This window comes from Ornithorhynchus anatinus, chromosome 10 (assembly GCF_004115215.2).
Source record: "Ornithorhynchus anatinus isolate Pmale09 chromosome 10, mOrnAna1.pri.v4, whole genome shotgun sequence".
In the NCBI taxonomy this organism is placed as follows: Eukaryota; Metazoa; Chordata; class Mammalia; order Monotremata; family Ornithorhynchidae; genus Ornithorhynchus; species Ornithorhynchus anatinus.
In genome coordinates this window covers 53,377,229-53,402,966 of record NC_041737.1, presented here as the reverse complement: position 1 = coordinate 53,402,966, position 25,738 = coordinate 53,377,229, and the positions used below count along the sequence as shown (strand labels likewise).

General features: G+C 58.3%; 1 protein-coding gene and 1 non-coding gene across 2 annotated transcripts; one reads left to right on the top strand and one right to left on the bottom strand.

The window, feature by feature from the left end:
• The first annotated feature begins 671 nt into the window (after positions 1-671).
• On the top strand, positions 672-765 carry MIR150 (microRNA mir-150). The gene has a single exon (NR_034798.1). It is a non-coding gene; the product is annotated as a microRNA mir-150 (primary transcript).
• A 3,374-nt stretch (positions 766-4,139) lies between these two features.
• On the bottom strand, positions 4,140-22,044 carry TRPM4 (transient receptor potential cation channel subfamily M member 4). The gene is given in 26 exon segments (XM_029073420.1): positions 4,140-4,656; positions 4,843-4,933; positions 5,158-5,230; positions 5,493-5,625; positions 7,960-8,148; positions 8,770-8,965; positions 10,127-10,301; positions 10,968-11,100; positions 12,114-12,539; positions 12,738-12,815; positions 13,246-13,358; positions 13,931-14,076; positions 14,914-15,043; positions 15,147-15,257; positions 15,467-15,859; positions 16,926-17,038; positions 17,553-17,652; positions 17,924-18,127; positions 18,803-18,864; positions 19,070-19,253; positions 19,354-19,517; positions 20,431-20,500; positions 20,502-20,612; positions 20,821-20,998; positions 21,696-21,763; positions 21,923-22,044. Coding segments are annotated over 26 exon segments (3,822 nt in total). The 5' UTR covers positions 21,947-22,044; the 3' UTR covers positions 4,140-4,499.
• Positions 22,045-25,738: the final 3,694 nt, after the last annotated feature.

Here is a 25,738-nt window from a genome sequence, read left to right as displayed (position 1 = left end):
AGGAACCCCACTCCTCCAGCCCCCTAGCCACCCCCCCAACCCGGGGGGCTCTGATTGGCTGGGGCTGAGGGGGAGGGAGTGGCGGCGGGGGAGTGGCGGCGATGGGGTGCAGGTTAAAGGGATCCAGGGCTGCGGGGAGTCGGGGACACGGCTCGAGCTGGAGAGACGGGAGCCGGGAGCCCTCAGGTGAGGAGCGGGGAGGAGGAGGAGGAGGAAGGCGCCCCGAGGGACGGGCCCACGGGGAGGAAGACACCCGGATGTGTCCCGGAGGATTTGGGGGGCACAAAGATTGAGGTCTCCGTCGAGGGACTCCACATGTACTGAGCTGATTTAAGGGGGGTGGTTCGGGGCAGGGCTGGGCGTGGGCCCGAGTAAGCCGTAGAGAGGTTTCCTGAGGAGGCCGGGGCGAGGCTTTAGAGGCCAGGGAGGGGGTCGGGCTGGGTGAGCGGGTTGGGGTGACCCTGACAGTGGGGTTGGGGTGACCCTGACAGTTTGGGTTGGAGAGCGTCTTGGGCGACTGGGGGTGCGGGAGCTGGCTGGAGCGTGTCCCGGGGGCCGGACCGGGCATGTCTTGAAGAAGCGTGGTTGGGGGTGCACAGAAGAGACCGGCCGAGCCCCCCCCCCCACCTCCGCCCCGCTTCCACCCCCCTCCCAAGAGTTTCCTGGGCACCCGCCCCTCGGCGCCCCCTCTCCCAACCCTTGTACCAGAGCATAAACTGAACCCCTGGTACGGGGCCGTGGGAGAGGGGGAGCCGGGGCCCCGCGACCCCCTCCGGATCCCCGTCCCTGCAGGCCGCCCCCCAGACGCCTCTGCCCTGGTCTTTGCCTCCCCAGCCCCCGGCGAGCCCCGGCACCTCGTTTTCCCCGGAGGCCGCAGCCTACCGGGACCCCAAGGAGCCCCGAGCCCCGCAGGACCGGACCCTAGAAATAGGCTCTCCGGCCTCTCCGGCCCGGGGCTGCCCGCTGGGGCGCGGGGTGGAGGGGGGGGAGGAATTCCCGGCGCGGGAGCGGGGATATTCCCGGGGCGGCAACAGGAGAGGAGGAGCGAGGCCAGAAACCCCGGGAGGAAGCGCGAAGGCCGAAGGCCAGTCCGGCCAGAAATCCCCGCGCTCTCGGCTTCCCTCCGGCTCGGCTGCCCCCCGGTGGTCGCGGACGGAAGTGCAGCCCGAGCCCCCGCCCCGCGTGGCCGGAGCGTCGCCGCCGCCCCCTGCCGGCCAGACGCGCTCCCTGCGAGCCCGGGCGCCGCTCTTCGCCCGACACCCGCTAAAAAGCTCCCGCTCCCGGCCCCGCTCCTTCGCTGAAGATAATAATAATGATGATGCTATTTGCTAAGCGCTTACTCTGTGCCAAGCACTGTTCTAAGCTCTAGGATAGATACAAGGTCATCAGGTTGGGGCTCACCGTCTTCATCCCCATTTTACAGATGGGCTAACGGAGGCCCAGGGAATTTAAGTCACTTCATCAGGTTGGCCCACGTGGGGCTCACCGTCTTCATCCCCATTGTACAGATGAGATAACGGAGGCACTGAGAATTGAAGTAACTCGCCCAGAGTCATCCAGCTGACAAGTGGCGGAGCCGGCATTAGAACCCATGACCTCTGACTCCCAAGCCCGGGCTCTTTCCACTAAGCCACGCTGCTTCTCAGGTTGAGAACACTATGGAGTAAGAAGGTCATGGGTTCTGATCTAGAATCCGCCACTTGTCTGCTGTGTGACCTTGGGTGAGTCACTTCACTTCTCTGGGCTTCAGTTTCCTCATCTGTAAAATGGGGACTAAGACGGTGACCCCCCCCCCCTCCATGCGACAATCTGATTAGCTTGTGTCTACCCCAGCGCTTAGAACAGTGGTTGGCACATAGAAAGCGCTTAATAAATACCATCATTATTATTACTACTATTAATAATGGATGAATAAATAAATACGATGCCTGACTGACTTAACAAATACGTTAAAAAAAAAAAGATTCCCATGGGCACCCGCCGACCGAGTAAACTGAGAGTAAACAGGGAGTCCGAAGGATGTGGGGTCTAAACCCGGCTCCACCACTTATCTGCTGTGTGTCCTTGGGCAAGTCGCTGAACCTCTCTCATACCTCAGTTACCTTCTCTGTAAAATGGAGATTAAGACTGTGAACCCCATGTGGGACAGAGACTGTATCCAACCTGATTGGCCTGTATCTACTGCACCGCTTAGAACAGCGTTTGATACATAATAAGTGCTTAACAAATATCACTGTTATGATTATTAATTATCATTATTACTACTGCACAGTGCCTGGCACATAGTAAGCGCTCTAGTCCCTTTAGAATGTAATCACACTGAGGGCAGGGAATATGTCTGTTATATTGTTGTAGTGTACTTTCCCCAGCGCTTAGTACAGGGCTCTGCACACAGTAAGCATTCAATAAATACGATGTCTGCCTGACTTAACAAATTGTTATTATTAAATGCCACCGAGTTGTTTCCAAATCATAGCAATTCCTTGGATATACTTTCTCCAGAACGTCCTGTCCTCTGCCGTAATCCACCACCTTTCTAACAGTTCTTCCGTTATTAATAATAATAATAATAATGTTGGTATTTGTTAAGCGCTTACTATGTGCAGAGCACTGTTCTAAGCATTGGGGTAGATACAGGGTAATCAGGTTGTCCCACGTGAGGCTCACAATCTTCACCCCCATTTTACAGATGAGGGAACTGAGGCACAGAGAAGTTAAGTGACTTGCCCACAGTCACACAGCTGACAAGTGGCAGAGCCGGGATTCTAACTCATGACCTCTGACTCCCAAGCCCGGGTTTACGGTCTCTAGGATAGATATAAGGTCATCAGGTTGGCCCACGTGGGGCTCCCCGTCTTAATCCCCATTTTACAGATGAGATAAAGGAGGCACAGAGAATTGAAGTAACCTGCCCAAAGTCATATAGCTGACAAGTGGAAGTCATATAGCTGACAAGTGGCGGAGCCGGGATTAGAACCCATGACCTGGATTTTTCCTTGCATGAGTGTCTTCTCCAGAGAATTCGTCCTCCTGATTATGTGTCCAAAATATGCTAATCTAAGTCGAGTCATTTGGCCTTCCAAAGACCACTTTGACTTCATTTGCTCTAAAATCCATTTGTTTGTTTTTCGGGCAGGCCAGGGTATTGGTAAAAGCCTTCTCCGACATCACGCTTCAAAAGAATCGATGTTCTTTCTATCCTGTATTTTCACTGTCCAGCTTTCGGATCCGTACATTGTCACACTGGAAACGCCATAGAATTGACAATTTCTATTTGTGTGGCAATTGTTACATCAGCACCCAAATACCATGAAAAAAAAAAAAGTGAACGGTAGATATGCCTTGTTGTGGACCAGGAATGTGTCTGTTTATTGTCCGTTCGTACTCTCCCAAAGAGCTTAGCACAGTACTCCGCAAGCAGTAAGCGTTCCATAAATACGACTGAATGAATGAATGAATGGATTTGCACATAGTAAGCGCTCAATAAATATGAAGGAATGAGGGGCTCGTAGGTGGTCCACACGGCCTCCGGGGCAGAAAGGAGCGGGAAGCGCTGGAAAGGCGAGGTGGAAAGCGCGGGGTGGGGCGGGGGGGAGGGAAGCAAAGTCCGAGTCTGGCCGGAGGCCCAGACCCGGCTTTAACCTAGCCCCAGGCATCCACGCCCCTGTGGCGATGAGGACGGCTTTCTTTGATTCATTCAAGGCAGCGCCAGCCGGCTCTAATGGGCTCCAGACCCCAACCAAGCCACCAACTGCCTCACCCGCTCGCTCGTCTAAGGAGCAGCACGGCCTAGTGGCTAGAGCACGGGCCTGGGAGTCAGAAGGTCATGGGTTCTAATCCCGGCTCTGCCACTTGTCTACTGTGGGACCCGGGGCAAATCCCTGCACTTCTATGTGCCTCAGTTCCCTCAACTGCCAAATGGGGATTGAGACTGTGAGCCCCACGAGGACCCGGAGCTGTGTCCAACCCGATTTGCTTGTAACCACTCCAGAGCTGGAGAACAACTCCTGGCACAGAGTAAACGCTGAACAAATACCACAGTTATTATTATCGGTCACCCTCACATGTCCCATCCACCCACGTGCTGGACTCTCTCCAGCACCGGGTCCTTTCGAAGATTCAGTCCACAGAGTCCATAATCTCGGTGACGGACAGTAAGTGGTCACAGTCTTTATTAATACAGCAACTGAGTGTGGGAAAAGAGGGGAAAGATGGTGAAATCCGGGCCCTGGGTGGGGATGATTCCCACGAATCCCTTCAACCCTTCTCTTACATCCCCTCCTTCCCTGCCTCATTCCCTAGGGATAGGGTGCGGCTCCTACAGACCCAGAAGCGGGGATATTGTGAATCGGGCATGGTCCCTAAAGCCGGAGGCTGTTACAGATACAGTGAGAGTCCTACAAGGAATGTGAGGACACCTATAGCCTCGGGAAAGGGCTCTGTGGGGGTCCGAAGCCCTGTAGATGCGGTGGGCGCAGCTACTGCGGAAGACAAGACCCCTAGAGCCAAGTGTGAGAGAACGTGCCAAGGCAAGGACTCGAATTGAGTGGGTTGGTCCCCATAGATAGCCCTGGCACAGAGAAGACCCGTTCCTGGGGCGTTTGGCTCCCGGCTCTTCTGAGGTAGAAGCTTCCATGAGGTTCGAGGGAACTCAATCTGAGGGGAAGAAGGGAGGGAGACGAGGGGTCAGGGAGTCTGAAAAGACAGGCCGCCACACGGAGGCTGACAGAAAGAAGGGGAAAATAGAGGGAGGAGGTGGGAGCAGACAGGAGAAAGTGGGGTCGGAGATGGGGGTTGGAGATGGGGGGTCGGAGATGGGGGGGGGGGGTCTCGGTGAGTGACCTGCAGTTGGGGGAGGCGGGGCCCCGGACAGCAGCTCCGAGCGACTCAGGGACTCGGCCAACCAGCCCAGCAGTCTGCGGCACTGACCCACCTGAGGGAAAAGCCGGATATAGGGGCCGCCGACCAGAGGTTGGCATCTCATCTCCCTCTGAACAGCCTCCCCCAGGCCAGCCTCCTCCTGGCCAGCCTCCTCCAGGCCGGCCTCCCTCTGTCCGGCCTCCCCCTGGCCAGCCTCCCGGCGTCCCCTCTCCGTCTGGGCGGCCTCCCCCGCCGGTGTCCGCCCTTCCTTCCCCGCTTCCTTCTCCGGCCGCGGACCTCTCTCTCCAGCCCCGCCAGCCGCTGCTCGTACTGACGGATCCGTCCGAGCTGCTTCAGCGCCGTGTCCACCCTGGGGGAGGCGGGAGACAGGACGCAGGGGAAGGCGGGGAGGGAGAAGGGGCGTCAGGCCTCACCCCATCCCCCTGCCCCCTCTCTCAGGCCCCGACCCCGTCCCCCCGTCCCCTGGCTCAGGTCCCGCCCCCGTCCCCCGTGTCCCCTCCCTCGGGCCTCGCCCCCGTCCCCCCCGTCCCCTGGCTCAGGCCCCGGCCCCGTCCTCCCCGCTGTCCCCTGGCTCAGGGGGGACGCCCCCCGCCGCCCCTGTCCCCCCTCACTTTTGCGACATCCTCTTCAGCCTCTCCGAGTCGCTGTCTCTCTTGTCTCGCGCTTGGGCGAGGAGGAAATTCTCCTTCTGCACCGACTCCCAGGTGAGCAGAGCCCGCTCGGCCCGGCCCGACAGCTCCACGCCTGCAGAGAGGGACGGGCGGGGGTCTGGGGGCTTTGGGGGGCTCCGTCCTTCCCCCTCCCCCGCCCCCAGCCCCCCACAGTCCGCCGAGAGGGCCGGAGACAGGAGGGCTGAAAGCCCCACCCCGCGCCCCGCCCAAATCACTTAAATCTCCCGGGACGGGCAATCAGCCAATAGGGCAACACTGAGCCCTGTGACGTCACTGGTTGCCCGGCAGATTCTGTCTGCCCGGGGGTGGGGGGTGGCGAGGGTGCCATCCTAAATCCCCAGGCGGCGCTCCCGCGGGCACGGGGACAAGAGGACAGAGCGAGGACTGAGTGCCCCGTCAGAGACGGGGAGAGACCGAGGGAGAGACACAGACCTTAGGGGAGACACACACACACACACATACACACACACACACACGGTGGAGTCGGACCGAGGGCGGGTGGGGAGGAAGGGGAAGAGGAAATGAGGCAGAAAGGGGCACAGCCCCAAACCCTAACAATAATAATAATAATAATAATGATGATGGTATTGGTTAAGCGCTTACTATGTGCCAAGCTTTGTTCTAAGTGCTGGGGTAGATACAAGGTAATAATAAGTATGGTATTTGTTAAGCACTTACTATGTGCCAAGCCACTGTTCTAAGCGCTGGGGGAGATACATTGTAATCAGGTTGTCCCACGTGGGGCTCACAGTCTTCATCCCCATTTTTTACAGATGAGGGAACTGAGGCACAGAGAAGTTAAGTGACATGCCCAAGGTCACCCAGCAGACAAGTGGCGGAGTCTGGATTAGAACTCACGACCTCTGACTCCCAAGCCCGAGTCTGTCAGGTAACCATATTTATTGAGCACTTACTGCATGCAGAACACTGTACTAGTCTCTTGGGAGAGTACAATACAACAATAAACAGACCCATTCCCTGTCCACAATGAGCTTTCAGTCTAGAGATTGCCTAGACTCTGATGTATTGTTCTATTGTATTCTCCCAAGCGATTAATACAGTGTTCTTCCATAGTAAGTGCTCAGTAAATATGGTTGATTTATAAAAACCCAGTGATCCTGGTTGAATCATGGCTCTGGGGGCTGCAGGACTACACATGGATTGGCACTGCCCACCTCGGCTTAGGGCCCATTTCCCGTGGCAACTTGAGCTGAGCCACACAAGCCCTAACCCTGCCATACAGGCTGGGAATGGGAGGGGGCCTTCAACCCAGGGACCCCTTGCAAGGCTGTTGTGTTCACCACTGTGGAAGTTGACACCTGTTCTCCAGGGCACAGGGAGGGCCAGCTTGAACTCATCCTCTCTTGGCTTTGCATGAGGTGGCAACAGGGGAGAAGGCAACAATTTTCTAGGAAACAGCCTTTTTAATTTTTCTTTTAGGGTAAATAACTGATTGGTTTGGGTTAATTTCATTCGCTAACTGGAATTCAAGCCCTTCTGGTATCACATCTCCCGCAGGCCTTCTCCCACTAATATCGAATCTCTCCACTTTATTATTACTATTAATGTATCAATAACTATATACCATATATTATCAATTATCACTACTATCACCTATCACTACTATAATAATAATAGTGGTATTTGTTACTAAGCTCCAGGGTGGATACAAGCAAATCGGGTTGGACACTTTCTCTGTCCCATGTGGAGCTCACAGTCTCAATCGCAATTTTAGAGTTGCAGTAACTGAGGCCCACAGAAGTGAACTGACTTTACCCAGGTCACACAGCAGACAAGTGGCAGAGCCGGGATTAGAACCCATGACCTGTACATCGTCCAACTGTCACTCTAGTCTTTCCATGCCACCTAAGCAGTTAAAATGCTCACCCTTGCCTGTTTTAGCCTTCATAAACATATCCTATCTCCAGACTGTAAGTTTGTTGTGGGGAGGGAATGTATCTGTTTATTGTTGCCCTGTGCTCTCCCAAGCGTTTAGTACAGTGCTCTGCACCCACTAAACGCCCAGTAAATACGATTGAGAGAGTATCATTAAACTCTTATTACTCCCTCCTCTCTGTAATTTCAGAGACTAGTCTCCCGCAGAGCATTAGACTATAAACTCCTTGAGGGCAGAAGTCTACCAATCCTAATGTACTCTCCCGAGGTTCGGTGTGTATTCACTACGTGCGGATGGACTGAGATGGTTTTATAAATGCAGGATAAATAAAACTCTCATAATAATACTTTGGCGGCGCATACTAATACTCTTAATAATATTACTTTCTCATTTTGCTCATAATACTACTCGTAATAGTAATACTTTGCTGGGCCACGTCTCCTGCTCAACCGCCCTTTCCTTTTCTTCTTGCCCCCGCCCGGCCGCCCCCAGGCCCGACCCAAAACTCACGGAAATGCGGGGAATTGGGGGGGCTCATGCTTCAGACACTGCTTGCGGTGGGTGAGGAGGAGACGGAGGTGGGAGATGATGATGAGAGGCGGAGCCAGGGCCGGGCGGTTATGAAACTCCCGGATCAGTCCGTAGCGCTGGGATTTCCAGTACAAGTCGCTGTTTCCCTGGACCTTCCCGAAGGTGTGACTGTACAGGGGGTCGCGGGGCAGGGGAACGGGAAAGAGGGTGGGGGGGGGGGAGCGGAAGGACGAGGGGAGAAGAATAGAAGGGGAGAAGAGGGAAGCGCTCAATAAATACAACTGCATAAATGAATGAAGAGCGTGAGGTCATGCAGAAAAGGAGGGAGGGGAATGGAAAGAAGGGGCGGGGTCAGGGGGAATAATAATAATAATGATGGTATTTGTTAAACGCTTACTATGTGCCAAGCACTGCTGTAAAAGCTGGGGTAGATACAAAGTAATGAGGTTGTCCCACGTGGGGCTCACCGTCTTAACCCCCATTTTAAAGATGAGGGAACCGAGGCACAGAGAAGTGAAGTGGCCTGCCCAAGGTCACACGGCAGACAAGTGGCAGAGCCGGAATCAGAACTCACGACCTGTGACTCCCAAGCCCGGGCTCTTGCTACTAAGCCACGCTGCTTCCAGAGGTGGGGCTGAGGAGAGGAGGGGAGGGGTCAGTGAGCGAGGAGGGGGCGGATCAGGGAGGGAAGGGGGCGAGAAGGGGGACGGGATGGGAAGGAGCCGGAGGACAGGAGGCGGGGTCCGTGAGGAGAGGGGGTGAGGCCCGAGTCCCGGAGGCCTTCCGGACCTGAACATGGCGATGAGCAGGTTGAGGAGGAGGATGTTGGCCACCAGGAGGAAGACCACCAGCAGCAGCAGCACCAGCCAGTTGGCGTAGAGGGAGACGCAGGGAGCGTTCTCCCGCTGAGGCAGGCCCCAGGGCCCGTCCAGACCCCCGGACGCCGCCTCCACCTTCGTGCAGTTGCCCACGGACATCAACGCCACTGTTCCGGGGAGGAAAACGGGACATCGAGATCGAGAGGCACAGAGAGATGGAGCCCGGGAGAGACAGGCGTCCAGGGGAGACAGAGAGCCGGGAGAGAGACAGAGACCTGGGGAGTGAGGCAGAGACCCGGGGGAGACACAGAGATCCGGGCAGTGAGACAGAGACCTGAGGAGCGACAGATTGAGGGACAGGCAGAGACCTGGGAAGTGAGGCAGAGATCCGAGGTGAGACAGAGACCTGGGGAGTGAGACAGAGAGCCGGGGAGAGACGGACACCTGGGGAGTGAGACAGAGACCTGGGGAGTGAGATAGAGACCCGGGAGAGACAGATTGAAGGAGAGACAGAGACCTGGGGAGTGAGACAGAGATCCAGGGGAGGGAAAGAGACACGGGCAGTGAGACAGAGACCCAGGGGAGAGGCAGAGATCCGGGGAGTGAGACAGAGACTGAGATTTTGGGGGGGGGGAGCGAGACAGAGATCGGAGGGAGAGACTGAGCTGAGGGACTGAGACAGAGACTGGTGGAGAGGTAGAGATGGGGGAGACAGAAAGCAGGGTGTGGGACAGAGACTGGGGAGCTAGACGGGGGTCTAGAGGGAGAGACAGAGATCAGGGAGGGAGATAGAGACCGGGAGGAAAGACGTAAGTCGGGACTGAAGAGGCAATTGGGGAAACCCGAGAGAGAGAGAGAGACTTGGCTCAGACAGAGATGCGGGGAGAGACAAAGACTGGTGGGAGATGAAAAGACAGAGGGAAAAAAGGGGGCAGGTGGGTGAGGGGGGAGAGGAAGCCAGGAGGAGGGTGGGAGGGGAAGGAAGGGGAAGGGTGGGAAGAGAAGGGGAGGAAGAGAAGTGGGCTTTGGCGGGGGGGAGAGAGGAAGAGGCAGAGAGACAGGCGGCTCCTCTCTAATAATAATAATAATAATGGGATTTGTTAAGCGCTTACTATGCCAAGCACTGTTCTAAGCGCTGGGATAGACACAAGGTAATCAGATCGTCCCACGTGTGGCCCGCGGTCTTAATCCTCAATCTCTCTACCTCTCCCACCGCCTCTCTCCGCAAGGGCGTCTCCCGACCGGGTTTCCTCTTTCTCTTGGGTCCCGTTTTGGTCGCCCCCCGCCCCAACTGCCCTCTGCCCGACTCCCCTGCTGCCCCTCCCCACCGTCCATGTCGTCCTGGGGGATCTGGCCAAAGATCTGCAGGTACGGGCGGTAGAAGACGCGGCGCAGGACGGCGGGGAAGGACCGGGGGTGGGGACGGAGCAAACCCTCCGTGGCTACCCCGTAGGCCACCAGCCACACGCCCAGGAAGAAGAGGAAGAAGAAAACGTCCTTCATCTGGTGGGGGGAGGGGGAGAGGGCAGACATGTGGGGAGGGACAGACAATGGGAAGGGAAGGGAGGCAGACAATGCAGCCCCAAATCAACCCAACATTAGTATTTATTCATCGAGTTAGTCAATCGTATTTATTGAGCGCTTACTGTGTGCGGTACTAAGTGGTAAATAATAATAATTATGGTATTTAAGCGCTTACTATGTGCCAAGCACTGCTCTAAGCTCTGGGGTAAATGCAAGGTAGTCAAATTGGGCACAGCCTCTGTCCCACATGGGGCTCACAGTCTCAATCCCCATTTTACAGATGAGGTAACTAAGGCCCAGAGAAGTGAAGTGATTTGCCCAAAGTCACACAGCAGACAAGTGGCAGAGCGGGGATTAGAGCCCATAAACTTCTGACTCCACTACGCCATGCTGCTTCTCCACTACGCCATGCTTATTGAGTGCTTACTGTGCGCAGAGCACTGTACTGAGCGCTTGGGAGAGTACACTACAACAGAGTTGTTAACCTCGTTTCCTACCAAGCCACCCCTCTTCCCTGACTTCGCTCCTCCCTCCCCACCCTTCCAGCCCATTGATCTCCCCCAACTTCACCCCTTCTCTCTCCCCCCTTCCCCTTTCCTGCCTGCCCCCAACCCCCAACCCCCGACCCGGGTTTCGCCCACTCACCATCTTATTGACGATCACAATCTTGGGCCCCAGTTGCTTGTTGACCGTGAAGATGTGAAGAAGTCGGAGGGTGAAAACCATAAAGTCAAGGCACAGCATGGTGCGTCCGAGCTCAAACATTCCAGGGCTGAGCCTGGGGAGGCGCGGAAAGGGGGGGAGACGAGAAGGTCAGCCATCAGAAATCGCCCTGGGGCGGATGTCACAATATCAAAAGCAGGGAAGGTGCCTTCAAACTCTGTCGTTGTGTATTCGCCCGAGCGCTCAGCACAGCGCTCTGCACCCGTTAAGTGCGCAGTGGTATTGACTGACTGATTGTACTGAATCGGGTGATGGGGGAGAGACGCCAGTCCCTGGTCCGGGGAGGGGGCTGTTCGTCTGAAGGGGAAGACAGACTCACGGACACCCAGAGAGTTGCTCATTCATTTATTCAATCACATGTATTGAGCGCTTACTGAGTGCAGAGCACCGTGCCGGGCGCTTGGGAGTGTACAGTGTAACAGACACATTCCCTGCCCACTATGAGCTTACAGTCTAGAGAGGGAGACAGACATGAATATAAATTTAAAAATTACAGATATCTACATAAGTACTGCATTAATAAATAAATGTATTTATATTAATGTATCTCCCCCTCTAATAATAATAACCATTATAATAACAACTGTGGTATTTGTTAAACTTTTAATCTGTACCAGGACTGTACTAAGCGTTGGGGTGGATACAAGCAAATCAGGTTGGACACAGTCCCTGGCTCTCTAGACTGTAAGCTCGTTGTGAGCAGGGAATGTGTCTGTTTATTGTTCCATTGTACTCTCCCAAGCCTTTAGTACAGTGCTTTGCATAAAGTAAGCGCTCAATAAATGCGATTGAATGAATGAATGAATGAATGAATGAATGAATGGGGAAGACAGACTCATGGACACCTGGAAAGCTAGAGCGATGGAATGGAAAGGAGTCAGAGCCAGAAACACTGGTCTTTGCCCTCAGGGAGCAGCTACTCGAGGGTGTGACCAGGTTCCCCAGGACCAAGACACACCCCACCCACACCCCCACCATGGCCAAAACAACCGAGGCCAGCCCCAGGGGTTTGGGGGGGCCCAGAGGTCAGAGGTCCTGGGCGGTGGGTGGGGGTTAAAGGTCACCCACCTGCAGCTGACGCCCAGGATGAAGCAGCTCAGGGCCACCAGGTCGCACTGGTTCCAGGAGTCGGCGAGGTAGAGGCGGAGCCGGCGACTGAGGGGGGCCCTGCCCTGGCCGCCCGCCCCCAGGCTGCCCCAGCCCCCCGACAGCCCCTGCCTCAGCTCTTCGCACAGCAGCGTGAAGGCCCAGAAATAGAGGAGGAATTCGGAGGGCCCCGGGGGAGGGGGCTGGAAGTCGAACAGGAGGACGTGGGTGAAGAGGAGGAGGAAGAGCAGGTAGCTGACTACGTTGCCCAGGAACGAGGTTACGGGGGCCCCCCAGAACTGGGCCCAGCGATGGAGGCAGAGGCGCCGAGACCGCTGACCCCAGCAGCACTTGTCCTGACCCCGGTTCCCACCGGGCGGCTTCTCTTCAGCCTCTCGGGACCCGGGGCTGAGCAGAGGGGGAGGAGAATGCAGGAGAAAGGGGAATGGGGAGAGGGATCGGGGGCAGGGAGAAGAGGACACGGGAGGGGGTGTGAGCAACAGAGAAAAGAGGGGCTTCCCTCCAACTCTGCCCCAGCTCCCCCCAACTCCCAGCCAGGTACTTCCACCCACTTCCCACTGGAGATTGCGGGAGAAGTCCCCTCACCTCACAAAGATCTTCCTGCTGCCATTTCCTCTGTCCATCTCCAGCTCATCTTTCTGCAGCGGCTCTTCCTCTTGGCTCCTGGTTATGGAGGGGGAAGGAAGGAATTGCCAGCTGTGTGACCTTGAGTAAGTCACTTAACTTCTCTGTGCTTATTTCCTCATCTGTAAAATGGGGATTCAATACTAGTTCTCCCTCCTACCTAGTCTGTGCACCTCACGGGGCACAGGGGCTGTGTCCAATCTGATTGTCTTGTATCTACCCCAGCCCTTAGAAAAGTGCTCGACGCGTAGTAAACGCTTAATAAATGCCATAAATATTGCAATCCCCACTCGCGGCCGCCGGAGATTTCTGTGTGCAGAGCACTGGACTAAGTGGGTGGGATGGGGATTTGGGGTGAAACAGAGAAGGGGGGGAGGGTGGGGACAAGGGGGCAAAGACAACTTTACCTCCCTGGGCCCCCCCATATTAGGGAGTGTGGGGGCGGAGGTAGGGGGTTCTCGCAGCTCACCGGAAGTTGATGAGGTCAGTGTAGATGAGCGGGGGGAAGAAGAAGGTGAGGATGAGGGCCCAGACCGGAGTGCTGCTGTCCATTTCACCCCACCACTTCTGAGTCAACAGAGTCTGCGGGTGAAAGTGGGGGCGGTCAGCCTGGTGGGCCTCTCCCAGCCCTTCCCTCGCTATCACCTCCTCTCCCTCCACCCAGAAACCCCCCGTCAGAGACCCCGACAGAGATGGAGAGAGAAGCAGAGACTGAGGGAGCTAAAGCTGGGAGGGGAGAGGAGAGAGGAAAGTATACATGCACATATTTATAATTATAATTCTATTTCGTGGCTCAGTGGAAAGAGCCCGGGCGTCAGAGGTCATGGGTTCTAATCCCGGATCCGCCACCTGTCAGCTGTGTGACTTTAGGCAAGTCAATAATAATAACAATGTTGGTATTTAACTTCTCTGGGCCTCAGTTACCTCATCTGTAAAATGGGGATTAAGACTGTGAGCCCCATGTGGGACAACCTGATTTCCTTGTATCCTCTCCAGCGCTTGGAACAGTGCTTGGCACACAGTAAGCGCTTAACAAATACCATTCTTATAAAGACCACCTCTGTCACACTGTCCTCTCCCAAGCGCTTAGTGCAATGCTCTGCACACAGTAAGCGCTCACGAAATAGTACTGATCGATCGACCGATTGATTGACCTGGACTCCATCCTGGGCGAAGAAGCTGCGGGCATCTGCTCTGGTGGCCAGCTGCAGGCAAGTGGCTCCTCCCCAGAGCGGGCAGCGGCGAAGCAGTAGACGGGCCGAGCGGGACTCGGAACTGCGATGGCACTCGCTGAACAGCCCTGGGGGCGGCGAGGGGGAGGAGGGGGTCTCAGGCCGCGACCCCAGCCCCCCCCCCGTCCCTCACCGCCCCCCATCGCCCCCCACAGCCGTTAGATCGCGCCACGGATACTGCCCACCCCGCCAACCCCGGGCTCGATCCTCAACGGCCTCCTTTAATAATAAAAATTATTATTATTGCTTTGGTATTTGTTAAGAGCTTACTATGTACCAAGCACTGTTCTAAGCGCTGGGGTAGATACAGGGTAATCAGGTTGTCCCACGTGGGGCTCACACTTTTAATCCCCATTTTACAGATGAGGTAAGTGAGGCATAGAAAAGTTAAGTGATTTGCCCGAGGTCACACAGCAGATAAGTGGCGGAGGCGGGAATAGAATCCACGTCCTTTGATTCCCAAGATCGGGCTCTTTCCACTAAGTCAAGCTGCTTCTCAAAAAAAAAAAAAAATTGGGTTGGACAGAGTCCCTGTTCCACATGGGGCTCACAGTCTCAATCTTCACTTTACAGATGAGAAAACCGAAGTCCAGAGAAGTGAAGTGACTTGCTCAAGGCCACACAGCAGACAAGTGGCAGAGCCGGGATTGGAATCCATGACCTTCTGACTGGTAGGCCCGTGCTCTATCCACTACACCATCCCCATCCTCGACCCTCCCGCTCTGCTTTCTCCCCAGTGCCCCCCGTCCCCAGCCCCCCAACCCGGGGTCCCTTCCCCCGACCCAGGACCTCTCCGGGCCTCCTGCCCCCCGGGCCCAACGCCGGCACCTCCCCTTCCCCCGTCCCCCTGTATCCACCGCCCACCCTCGTTCCGGACCCCTTCCCCTTCCCCTCGTCCCCCGTACCCACGGCCAGCCCCTCGAACCGGGCTGCCAGCTCCTTTCTCTTGGCGGCCTCCTCGGCCTCGGCCTCCTGGCGGGCAAGAACCCGGAGCAGCAGGCAGGAGCCCAGAGCCGAGGCCACCGAGTTCGAGCCCTGGGGGTCGTCGGGGGAGAGAGACGGAGGGACGAGGGTCAGAACAAACGGGGGTGGGGGCTACCGGGGTGGCTCCCGAGGTGCCCCTCCCCTCCCTCCTCACCATCTCCCAGAAGTAGAGAGCCATCGGGCCGCGGTTCAGCAGAAGGGCCCAGATGAGCAGGTCTGCCCAGGGGGTGGAGCCGGGGGGCGTCCCGTTCAACAGCAGACCGTTCTGGGGCGGGGGGAGGGTAGAGGAGACACATTTAGAGCCCCCATCACGCCCCCCCCGGTCCCGGATCACCCCCATCACATCCCCTCCACCTTTACACCGCACTTCCCATTTGCCTTGATCCCACCGCTTCCCCCCGACCCCTTTGCCCCCGGCCCGCCCCGCCCCTCTCCCCTTCGTCTCCCCCCTCCCCTTCCCGGGGCGTCTCTCACGCTCTCTCTCCACGCCCCTCCGGAGTCGGGGGAGTCTGCGTCCCAGAAGAGCGGGGCACAGGTCTCCCCCAGGAGCTCCCGCAGCAGCCGGGCCACGTCCTGCAACCGCACGGTCCTGGGGGCGGGCGGGGAGCCTTGGGGGGGCAGCAGGGGGACCGTGGGGTCCGGGGGGCCCGGGGGGCCCTTGGCCGCAGCCCCCGCCCCTCCGCCCGGGGCCGCCCGGTCCAGCAGGTGCCGGGAGAGGGAACCGGCCGGCGCGGCGGCGTAGAGCTGAGCCAGCCGGGCCGGGGACAAGAAGTGGCTGAGGCTCAGGCCCCGGGAGATGAGCAGCCGGACGAATTCCGGCCGGTCGTTGAGGAGGGCGTCCAGGAGGGAGGCCTCCAGGTGGGAGGACTGACGAGAGCGCCGGGCCGACAGAGAGGGCAGGAGGCGGGCAGGGGGCCCGGACCGGACAATGAAAGGAAGGAAGCGCCGTTACCGACTCTCAGCTCCATAACCTTGGCCCCCCTCCCCACCCGAGACGGACCCACTTCCCCCCAGATCCGCCCCTCTCCCACTTGGAATAATAATAATAACTATGGGATTTGTTAAGCGCTAAGTGTCCTCTAGACTACGAGCCCGGTGTTGGGTAGGGATTGTCCCTGTTTGTTGCTGAATGGTACTTTCCAAGCGCTTAGTACAGTGCTCTGCACACAGGAAGAGCTCAATAAATACGATTGAATGAATGAACGAAATGTGCCGGGCACTCTAATGATGATTACGGTATTTGTTAAGCCTTTACTGTGTGGCAAGCACAAGCATTGGGGTAGATACAAGGTAATCAAATTGTCCCACTTGGGGCTCACGCTTTTAATTCCCCATTTTTCATATGAGCTAATTGAGGCAAAGAAAAGTGAAGTGACTTGTCCGAGGTCACACAGCCGATAACTAGCGAGGGAGGGATTAGAACCCATTTCCCAGCACACCGTCTCATTGCCTCTCTCCCGTCCCTCAGAGACCACACCCTCCTCAACCAAGCTCACTTTTACACACGCCCCTGGACACACCCTCATAAATCAGGCCCCTTTTACACACACGACCCCCCCGGACACACCCTGCTAAACCGCGGCCCCTTAATCAGGCACGCCGCCCCCCTCCTCCAGCCACCTTCTACCCCCCACCCTCATTCCATTCTCCCTCCCGCAAGTCCGGACAGATACTGAAGGCAGGGCGCCGGTGCACACGCTCTCGCGTCCACACACAGACACGTACACGCGTAGGCACAACCCCGGCCGTCTGGCCCAGATTAGGGTGGACACTAGGGCGGGGGTTGGGGAACCAGGGCGGGGAAATCCCGGGTCCGCAGCCCGAGTCAGGCTCCCACACACAGAGGCGAGTGCACAGATGAAAACGATAGCCAGGTGTCCGGGTCCCGCCCAGGTCCCCGCCGCTCTCCCACACCCGGGCCTTGCCTACTCACCCGCCACTGGATGTCCCCGCGGAACAGCTCGCTCTGGGCAATGTCCACGCGGTTCCAGGCTACGGCCAGGCGAAGCTCATCGAGGTAGGCCGCGGCCTCTGAGCTGCCACAGGCTGGGTGGGGAGGGGGACAAGAGAGGACACGGGGAGACCGGATGACGCCCATCCCGGGGTGGGAGGGATGGAAAGGGGTCAAGTGGAGGAGTCCTTGGGAGTCTTGGGAGGTGCTAATAATAATAATTGTGCTATTCTTTAAGCGTTTACTATGTGCAAGGCTCTGTACTAGACGCTGGGGTGGATACAAGCGAACCGGTTTGGAAACAGTTCCTGTCCCACGTGGGGCGCATAGTCTTAATCCCCATTTTACAGATGAAGTAACTGAGGCAAGGAGAAGTGAAGTGCCCAATGACACCCCTCAAGCAAGCGGCGGAACTGGGATTAGAAACCAGGTCCTTCTGACTCCCAGGTCCGTGCTCTACCCACTATGCCACCTGCTAGCTTGGCGGTCCGAGGGGCCCCAGGGGGCGTGGGGGAGAAGGCGAGGGAAAGCAAAGGGTCACGGACAAGGTGGGGGGGCACGGGGTCATTTGGAGGGGTTTTGTGGGTGGGGAGGGGTCCGCAACCTCACCCTTGACCAGCGCCCTCAGCACGACCGTCTCAAACTCCTCAGGTCCGTCTTCAGCAGAGTACACGGTCAGCATCTTCCAGCGCTGCACGATCCTCTCCACCTGGGGCCGAGGGGAGCAAGGAGGAAGAAGGGGATCCCTTCCACGGACCCGGACACTCTCCTTCCCTCTGAGCCCCCTCTCAGCCCTCCCCAACCCATTTCCATCTCCCCATTTCTCCTCCTCCTCTCTCATTCTCCTCTTTTTCCTCCTCTTCCTCTTTCTCCTCTTTTCTTTTTCCTCCTCCTCTTTCTATTTACTTCCTCCTCCTTTCTTTTTCCTCCCCCTCCTCCTTCTCCCCCCTCTCCCGTCCCGGTCCCCTGGGATGCCCTACCTGAGCGGCCAGGACCTCGGGGTCCCCGTGGGGGAAGAAGCGACGGAGCCGGTCTTGGACTTCTCCAACCCAGATCTTCCCGCCTCCTTCTGGGGCCGGGGTGGCGGCCACAGCCCCCAAGGTCTCGGCCAAGCAGTCGGCTGCTCCCCCCGAGCCGGCCACCAGCAGGCAGGGTAGTTGGTTCCGGGTGGCCTCCTCCACTCGCTGCCAAAGGGGCGGGTTGGCGGGGGTGGGGAATTAGGGGGTCATAGGAGAAATGGGGTCAAGAGGCTACTGAAGGCAGAGAGAGGGCTGCTGGGAGGAAGTCCAGTTCAGGAGCAGCAAGGCAACGTGTCGGGGTGAGGGGAATTGGGGTGATCTAGGGGGTGAGCAGGGTTGGGGGGGGGTTCGCCCCTCCCCCAGGCATAAAAACCCGGCTGCTTGGGGGGTCTGGTTTGTGTGCAAGACAGGGGATCAGACAGCCAATGGGATTTACAGGAACTCAAACTCAGAGTCGTGTCTTCTCATTTCCCGCCCCCCCCCCCCCAGTTCTCTAGTCTCCGGGACCCTCCTCTGTCCCAGGACACCCCCACTTAAACTGCTCACTTCCGAGGAGTCTGACCCTAACCGAGGCAGCACCCCCCACCCTCCTTTCTCCGTCTCTTCCCTTAATGCTCCCGGAGCTACCACCAGGACCCTCCAGACAATAATAATAATAACAATATTAACAATAATAATATTAGTTTAGCGCTTACTCTACACCAGACACTGAACTGAACGTTGTGGTAACTACGGCAAAATCAGCTCAGGCCTAGTCCCTGTCCCACACGGAGCTCACAGATGAGGAAAAGAAGGCACCGAGCAGTTAAGCGATTTGCCCAGGGTCACACGGGTCAATACCTGCAACATCTTCTCGTCACCCTCGATGAGGAGGAGGAGGACGGGGATATCAATGCCGGTGCCTGAGAAGGAAGAATGGGGAGGGGGCGGACTGGGGGTTGGGGCGCCGGGGTCCCCGAGTGGAGCAGGGGTAGGGGACTCCGACCCTCGGGTCTATGGAGGCAGTGGGAATGAGTCAGAGTGGGCAGGGGGAAGCGCTGGGCTGGGCCGCCGGACTCCTGGGACGGGGGGACGGGGGAGGGAATGAGGTGGGGAGAGGGGGCTCACCCCCAACTCCAGTCTTCTGCTGGGAGATGAAATTCTCGAGTCGGGACTGGAAGCGTGTCTCCCCCCCAAGCCTCCCGTGCGTCCCGTCGTCCACCAGGAAGAACGCCGAATAGTTATTGTCCAGGGGGTACGGGGGGCCGTCCTCGAGACCCCCCCTCCAGGAGTAATGGGCCGGAAAGGAGCCCTGGAGGAGAAAGGGAGCTATCCTCCACCCTCCTCAGGAGGTCGGTGGTCTGCTCCTCTCCCCCCACACCCTCTCCCCCGCGCCCTCACTCTCCGGTCACCTTGGAGTTCTTCAGCTCGCCGCTATTCCGCACGACCCCCCAGGGAGAGATGCCCATGGCCACGACTTTGGTTCCCCCCGTGCTGGCCGTGGCGTGGTCCCGCACGGCGACCCCCACGTGCTGCCCGATGCCCGTGTGAAGCCCCCCGGTGAGGATCCAGGCCCCTGGGAGAGAATGGGAGGGGAGGGTCAGGAGGGGGGCTCTGCCCTCCTCCACCTTCCCTGCTGCCCAGGGAAGAAGAGGGAGGATCGCCTCAACCGTGCGCTTATTTCAATGGAGGGAGCGGGGGGAGGCCTTTGTGGGGCTGAATTTTGGGTCAGGGAAAAGGAGGAATTCCCGATCAGGAGAGAGGCCTTTGGAACGAGAGGGCCCCCGGCCAGGGAGTTCTGAGGGAGGGGCAGGAAGGGAAGTGGCAGAACGGCCCCTGGGGAGCAAGATAATCTGTTGTTTCCACCGGGTCTCCCGGGGCTGGGCAGGTGCTACAGCGGGAGGGGCGCTAGACCGATTTTGGAAGGCTGGGGAGGGGGGCGTGAAAGCGCTGAGTCAGAGGTCTCTCCACGGGCAACTCTTGGGGTGGGGTTGAGAAAAGACCCCATTTTCCATCTCCAACCTGCTCGGTTTCCAAACCGCAGTGAGAGGGATTCAGGTTGGACTTTGAGGAAGACTTCCTAATGACAAGGGCAGAGAGAAAGAGAGAGAGCCCGACAGAGAGGTGCCCGAGAAGCCCTCGGGACAGGAGAGACCCCAGATCCAGAGAGGAGAAGAAGCTAGCTGCACCAAGCCAGAGGAGGGACGAGGGAAAGTAGGGGAGGAAGGGGGAGGGAGGGCTGGTCGGTGGAGACGGGTTGTGTCCCACCCTGAGGCCATAGAAGCAGGGAAGGGTGGGAACTGGGGATCCTGGGTCCCTGCGGGGAGCGGGGGAGCAGGGAAGGGACTGGGAAGCAGGACGCTGGGGTCGCCCTGCTGAGAGGAGAAGATGGGTGGGGAGAAGTGGGGGCTGGGGGCCAGTGCCTGGGTCCCTGAGGGGAGCCAGGGAAGGGCCTGGGAAGCGGACGCCGGGGTCCCTCTCTCCCTCACCTGTGCTCTGGGCAGCTCGCACCAGGCCCCTCCTCAGCAGGTCTCTGAGCCAGTCCTGCAGCGCCCCTCCCCGCTGCCCCCCCCAGCACGGACACCACCAGGTTGGGGGCGGGGAAGCCCCAGGTCCGGGTGACCAGCCCGTAGGCGGCCGCGGGATGGGTCCTGTCTGACAGCCGGATGAACTGCGGAAGAGGGCGGAAGGCGAAAGGAGGACCCAGACCCGCGGGGAACGGGGGGAGTCACAGGGGGGGGGCGCCCGCCGTTAGCTCCCTCGGGGGGCCCGAGGGGAGGGGGGGTGGGGGTCGGAGCTCCGGTCAACCCGGGGGGAAGGGGGCGCGTCCCCTGGGCCTCCCCCCGCCCCCCCCGGGGGGCCGCCGGGGCTCGTCTGACCTTGCTGGGCTTACGCCCGGACCCCTGAAAATCGAGGTCTCCGAAGGCGTCGGTGGGTCCTTCCGTGGTGTGGGTGTCGGGGTCCCAGGAGGTCACGATGGCCGCCCCGAACGCGTCCTCCACCGCCACGGCCAGGTGCTGGGCCCGGGGCAGCCCGCACTGGCACAGCATCCTCGGGCTGGAGGGGTCGGAGGGTCAAGGCGGACAACCAAGGGGGAAGCCGGGGGATGATGATGATGGTGGTGGTGGTGGTGGTATTTCTTAAGCGCTTACTATGTGCCAGGCACTGTACCAAGCGCTTGGGTGGATCCGAGCAAATCGGGTCGGACCCAGTCCCTATCCCGCGTGGGGCTCACAGTCTCAGTCTCAATCCCCATTTTCCAGGCGAGGTCCCCGAGGCCCAGCGAAGTGAAGTGACTTGCCCAAGGTCACACAGCAGACAAGTGGCGGAGACGGGATTAGGACCCATGGCCCTCTGACTCCCAGGCCCACGCTGTAGCCACCACGCCTTGGGAGAGTTTGGGCTCCAGGGAGCTCCAAGAGGAAGGTCCGAGGGCCCGGGGAACTGGGGCAGACAGGACTCCGTCAGGGTGGGAAGAAAGACGGAGGGGGCGAAGTGTCTCGAGGGGGCGGCGCGGGCGACCCCCGGGACCCCCCCAGGGAGGGGTCAGAGAGGGACGAAGGTAGCGAGGCACCCGATGACAGAGGGACGGGCCGAATGCCTAGCAGAAAGAGAGAGGCAGGCAGGAACAGGAGCCAGGGCGAGGGTAGAAGATGGGGAGTCCAGCCGCTGGGTCCGGGCGGACGGTCACTAAGGGTCAAAGGTCCGCAGCCCCCTGCCGCCTAGTCCCCCACCCGGGGGGGGATCATCATACCCGGGGTCATCGGGGTCGGCGACGAAGGTCGTGCACGTCTTCCTCTTGAAGATCCGGGGGATCCAGCTCTGGGAACCACGAGGGACTGGAGGAGGGTCCAGCGGCCGGCTCGGCCCCCTCCCGCCACCCCCCCCCCCGGGGCCCAGCGACCACCCCCTCTCCCTCCCCCGGACTGGGGCAGCCCTGCCCTCCCGGGACCCAGGCGTCCGGGCCTCCGGCCCCGCTACCTGCTCCTTCTCCGGCCCGGCCATGTCCCCTCTCCGACTTCTCCTCCTCCTCCTCCTCCTCGGCCGGCGGGGCTCGGCTCGGCTCGGCTCCTCCGCCCCAGATCCCGGATCCCGCTTCCCTCCGTCCCCCTCCCCACCGGCCCCGCCTTAGGAAAACCGGCTCCGCCACTCGGCCGCTCCTGTCTCCCGGCCCCGGGGGCGGGGTCGCGGGTGGGAGGCGGAGGCCTCGCGTGGGAACCGGGCCAGGGGCGGGCGCGGGGGAAGTGCCCCCGCCCAACAGCCCCGAGGATCCCGGTTGGGGGGGGCGGGGGCGGAGCCACGTGTAGGGAGGTGGGGGGGGGGGGGTCTGTCAGGGCTAAACGGGGTGGGAGGTTGAGTGGGGGGTGTCTGTCGGGGCTAACGGGGAGGGAGGATGGACACCGGACCGAAGCCGGCGGGGCGGGGCCGGGGCCGGGGAGAGGAAATGAGGAGCCGGAGGGGGCGGGAAGAGGGAGAGGAGAGGGAGAGGAGGAGGAAGGAGGGAGGGAGGGAAAGGAGGGAGAGGAGGAAGGAGGAAGAGGGGGAAAAAGGGAGGGAGAGGAGGAAGAGGAGGGAGAGGAGGAAAGAGGGAGGGAGAGGAGGGAAAGGAGGAAGGGGGAAGGAGGGAGAAGAGGGAAAAGAGGGAGAGGAGGGAAAGGAGGAAGTGAAGGGAAAGGAGAGAGGAGGGAAAGGGGGAAAGGGGAAGGAAGGAGGGAGAGGAGGGAAAGGAGGAAGCAGGAAGGAGGGAGAGGAGGGAAAGGAGGAAAAGGAGGTAGAGGAGGAAGGAGGGAGGGAGGAGGGAAAGGAGGAAGAGGAGAGAAAGGAGGAAGGAGGGAGAGGAGGGAGATGAAGAAGGAGGGAGAGGAGGAAGGAGGGAGGGAGAGGAGGGAAAGGAGGAAGGGGGAAGGAGAGGAGGGAGAGAAGGGAGAGGAGGAAGGAGGGGGGGAGAGGAAAGAGAGGAGGAAGGGTCTCCCCCCACCCTTCCCCGGGCCCAGAGCCGTCTCGGAGAAGGTGGCTCATTTCCTGACATTACGGAATCCCTGCCTGGGGCGGGGGTGTGGGGGTCAGGGGGCGTCTCTCCTCCGCCGGCCCGTTCTGTCTGCGACCTCATCTCCCTCCCGCCTGCTGCAGGTTCCCCCCTCCTTCCCTCCCTCCAAAGCGGCAGGGGGTGGGGGTAGGAGTCGGAGGAGGGGCGGGCAAACCCCCAGAGACATAGGGGCACACGCTCAGAGATAGGCTCAGGACCAGAGACGGCCGCACCTACGCCAGGAGCTCGCTGACTAGCCGATCATTCATTTGTTCATTCAATCGTATCTATTGAGCGCTTCCTGTGTGAAGAACACTATACTAAGCGCTTAGAAAGTACAATACAGCAAATGAGACAATCCCTGCCCACAGCAGGTTCACAGTCTACTTATTGAGCTCTTACTGTGTCCCGAGCACCGTACTAAGCGCTTGGGAGAGTACAATATAACAGTAAAAAGACAGGTTTACCCTCCCGCCCTCACCCCACGAGAGGAGGGGGCAGGCAGAGAGACCCCCAGAGACCGAGACCGACTAACGGGATCCTCATCCACCGGCCTCTCTACTGCCCGGCGTAAGGGGCTGGGGATCCCCCTTAGGCTCTGCCTCCTTTCCTCTCCCCTCCGGCCGACCTTCCTCGTTCCTCCCGGCTCCGCCTCTCTCTTTTCCCTTCTCCCCCTCCGTCCCCCGCCCCAAATAACTGCACCGTCACTGTAACTCAATGCCCGGGCACCTGCCTCCCTTACCCCCTATTTATAACCCCCGACCCTTCCCCCAACGTCTCTCCTCTCCTCCCCGGCCAGGAGCCCCTCCTGGAATCATCTCATCCCCTCAGTCCCTCAACCAGTCAACCGTATTTATTGAGCGCTTAATATGTGCAGGGCACTGTATTAAGCGCTTGGGAGAATACAACAGAACAATAAACAGACACATTCCCTGCCCACAACGAGCTTACAGCCTAGGCTCCCCTGCAATCGTCTGCAAACCTCAGTAGACGGGCAGTCTTCCCAGATGTCTAACCTAAATGCGTGCTGCTGTAATGGCAGGATCAGAAGGTGTGAGGTGGGGAGAAGCCAGTGGTCTCTCGGGTCCTGAGAGATCTCTGGGGGGGAGCTCTGGGGGAGGAGATATTGCCTCTTCTCATGCACCCCAAATCTCTTCTTATATTCATTCGTTCAATCATTCAATCGTATTCATTGAGGGATTACTGTGTGCAGAGCACTGTACTAAGCACTTGGAGACTACAATTCGGCAATAAATAGAGACAATCCCCACCCAACAACGGGTTCTTATAGAGTAAATCCTCCTTGTAATCTAATCTAAAGCTGTTTGTTGTTTTTTTTAATGATATTTGTTAAGGCTACGTGCCAGGCTCCGTTCTAAACTCTGGTGTAGAAACATGCTAATCGGGTTGAACACAGTCCATGTCCCACGTGGGGTTCACAGTACTAATCCCCATGTTACAGATGAGATAACTGAGGCACAAAGAAGTGAAGTGACTTGCCCAAGGTCATACAGCAGACAAGTGGCAGAGTCGGGATTAGAACCCATTTCTTTCTGACTTCCAGGCCCGGGCTCTATCCCCTAGGCCATACTGCTCCTCACTGAGTTGCTGCAACCTGACAGTCATCACATATGGGGTTGAGGGAAGCAGCGTAGCCTAGTGGAAAGAGTCTGGGCCTGGGAGTCCGAACACCTGGGTTCCGATACCTCTTCCACCCACATACCTGCTGTATGATCCTGGGCAAATCACTTAACTTCTCTGTACCTCAGAGTTCCCTCATCTGCAAAATGGGGATTCAATACCTTCTCTCCCTCCTATGTAAACTGTGAGCCCCATGTGGGGCCTGATTTCTTGTATCTACCCCAGTGTTTGGTACAGTTTGGTACAGTGCTTGGCACACAGTAAGCATTTTACGAATGCTACAATAATTATTATCATTATTAGACTCCAACCTCTGGGAAATTTTCCCCAATTTCCCTTACTCAGAGACTCTCATTTTCCTGCTTCTGGCCCATCAGGATGTCTAACTTAAATCCACCTAGTTGCAACTTGAGAGAAACAAACTGTGTTTAGGGGCAAGAAAGTGTTTCTACTCGTGATCTCCGGGAAAGAAGATACCCCAGCAGATTTTGCACTCGAGATTCACCCCCTCCTCCACAGCAGGAGGTGCTTCTTGAAATCCCTCCAGAATCTATCTTTCTGAATTACCAGCCCTGACCCTCCCCAGTGGGCCTCCAGTTGAGTTGGAGAGAGATGGGCTCTTGTCCACTCCCCGGGTTTTCCCGGGGACTCCCAGAACTCTCAGGATGCCCTTAGTTCTTTCTGCAGGGCTCTGGGTGGGGGGTCGGGGGGCAATTTTTTGATCAAAATATGATGGGGGAGGGGAAGAAGTCCAAGAGGTAGAGGAAGGCAGGCAGGGGGCCAAAGCCCAGAATAACCTGGGTAGAGATGGGTGCTAAATATAAATTGAACCAGGGGTTGGGGAGGGGGGTTTGGAGAGTGGGGTGATTGGCTTAGAGAAGGGGTCTTGAGGGGGTGGGGAGAGAGCTCATTGGCTGGGGCAGGGGTAGGGGTGAGGAGGGAGGAGGGTGGCAAAGAGAAGGCACACAGACATTCTCAGAGGACTTCGGGAACCAGTGAGACAGAGCAAGAGAGAAAGAGAAACGGGCACCAAGTTGAGAGGTACCGATAGAGAGACACAGAGATTGAGAGAAGACTCAGAAAGGAGGCGGAGATAGAGAGACACGGGCCCCGAAATCTTCCCCTGCTGT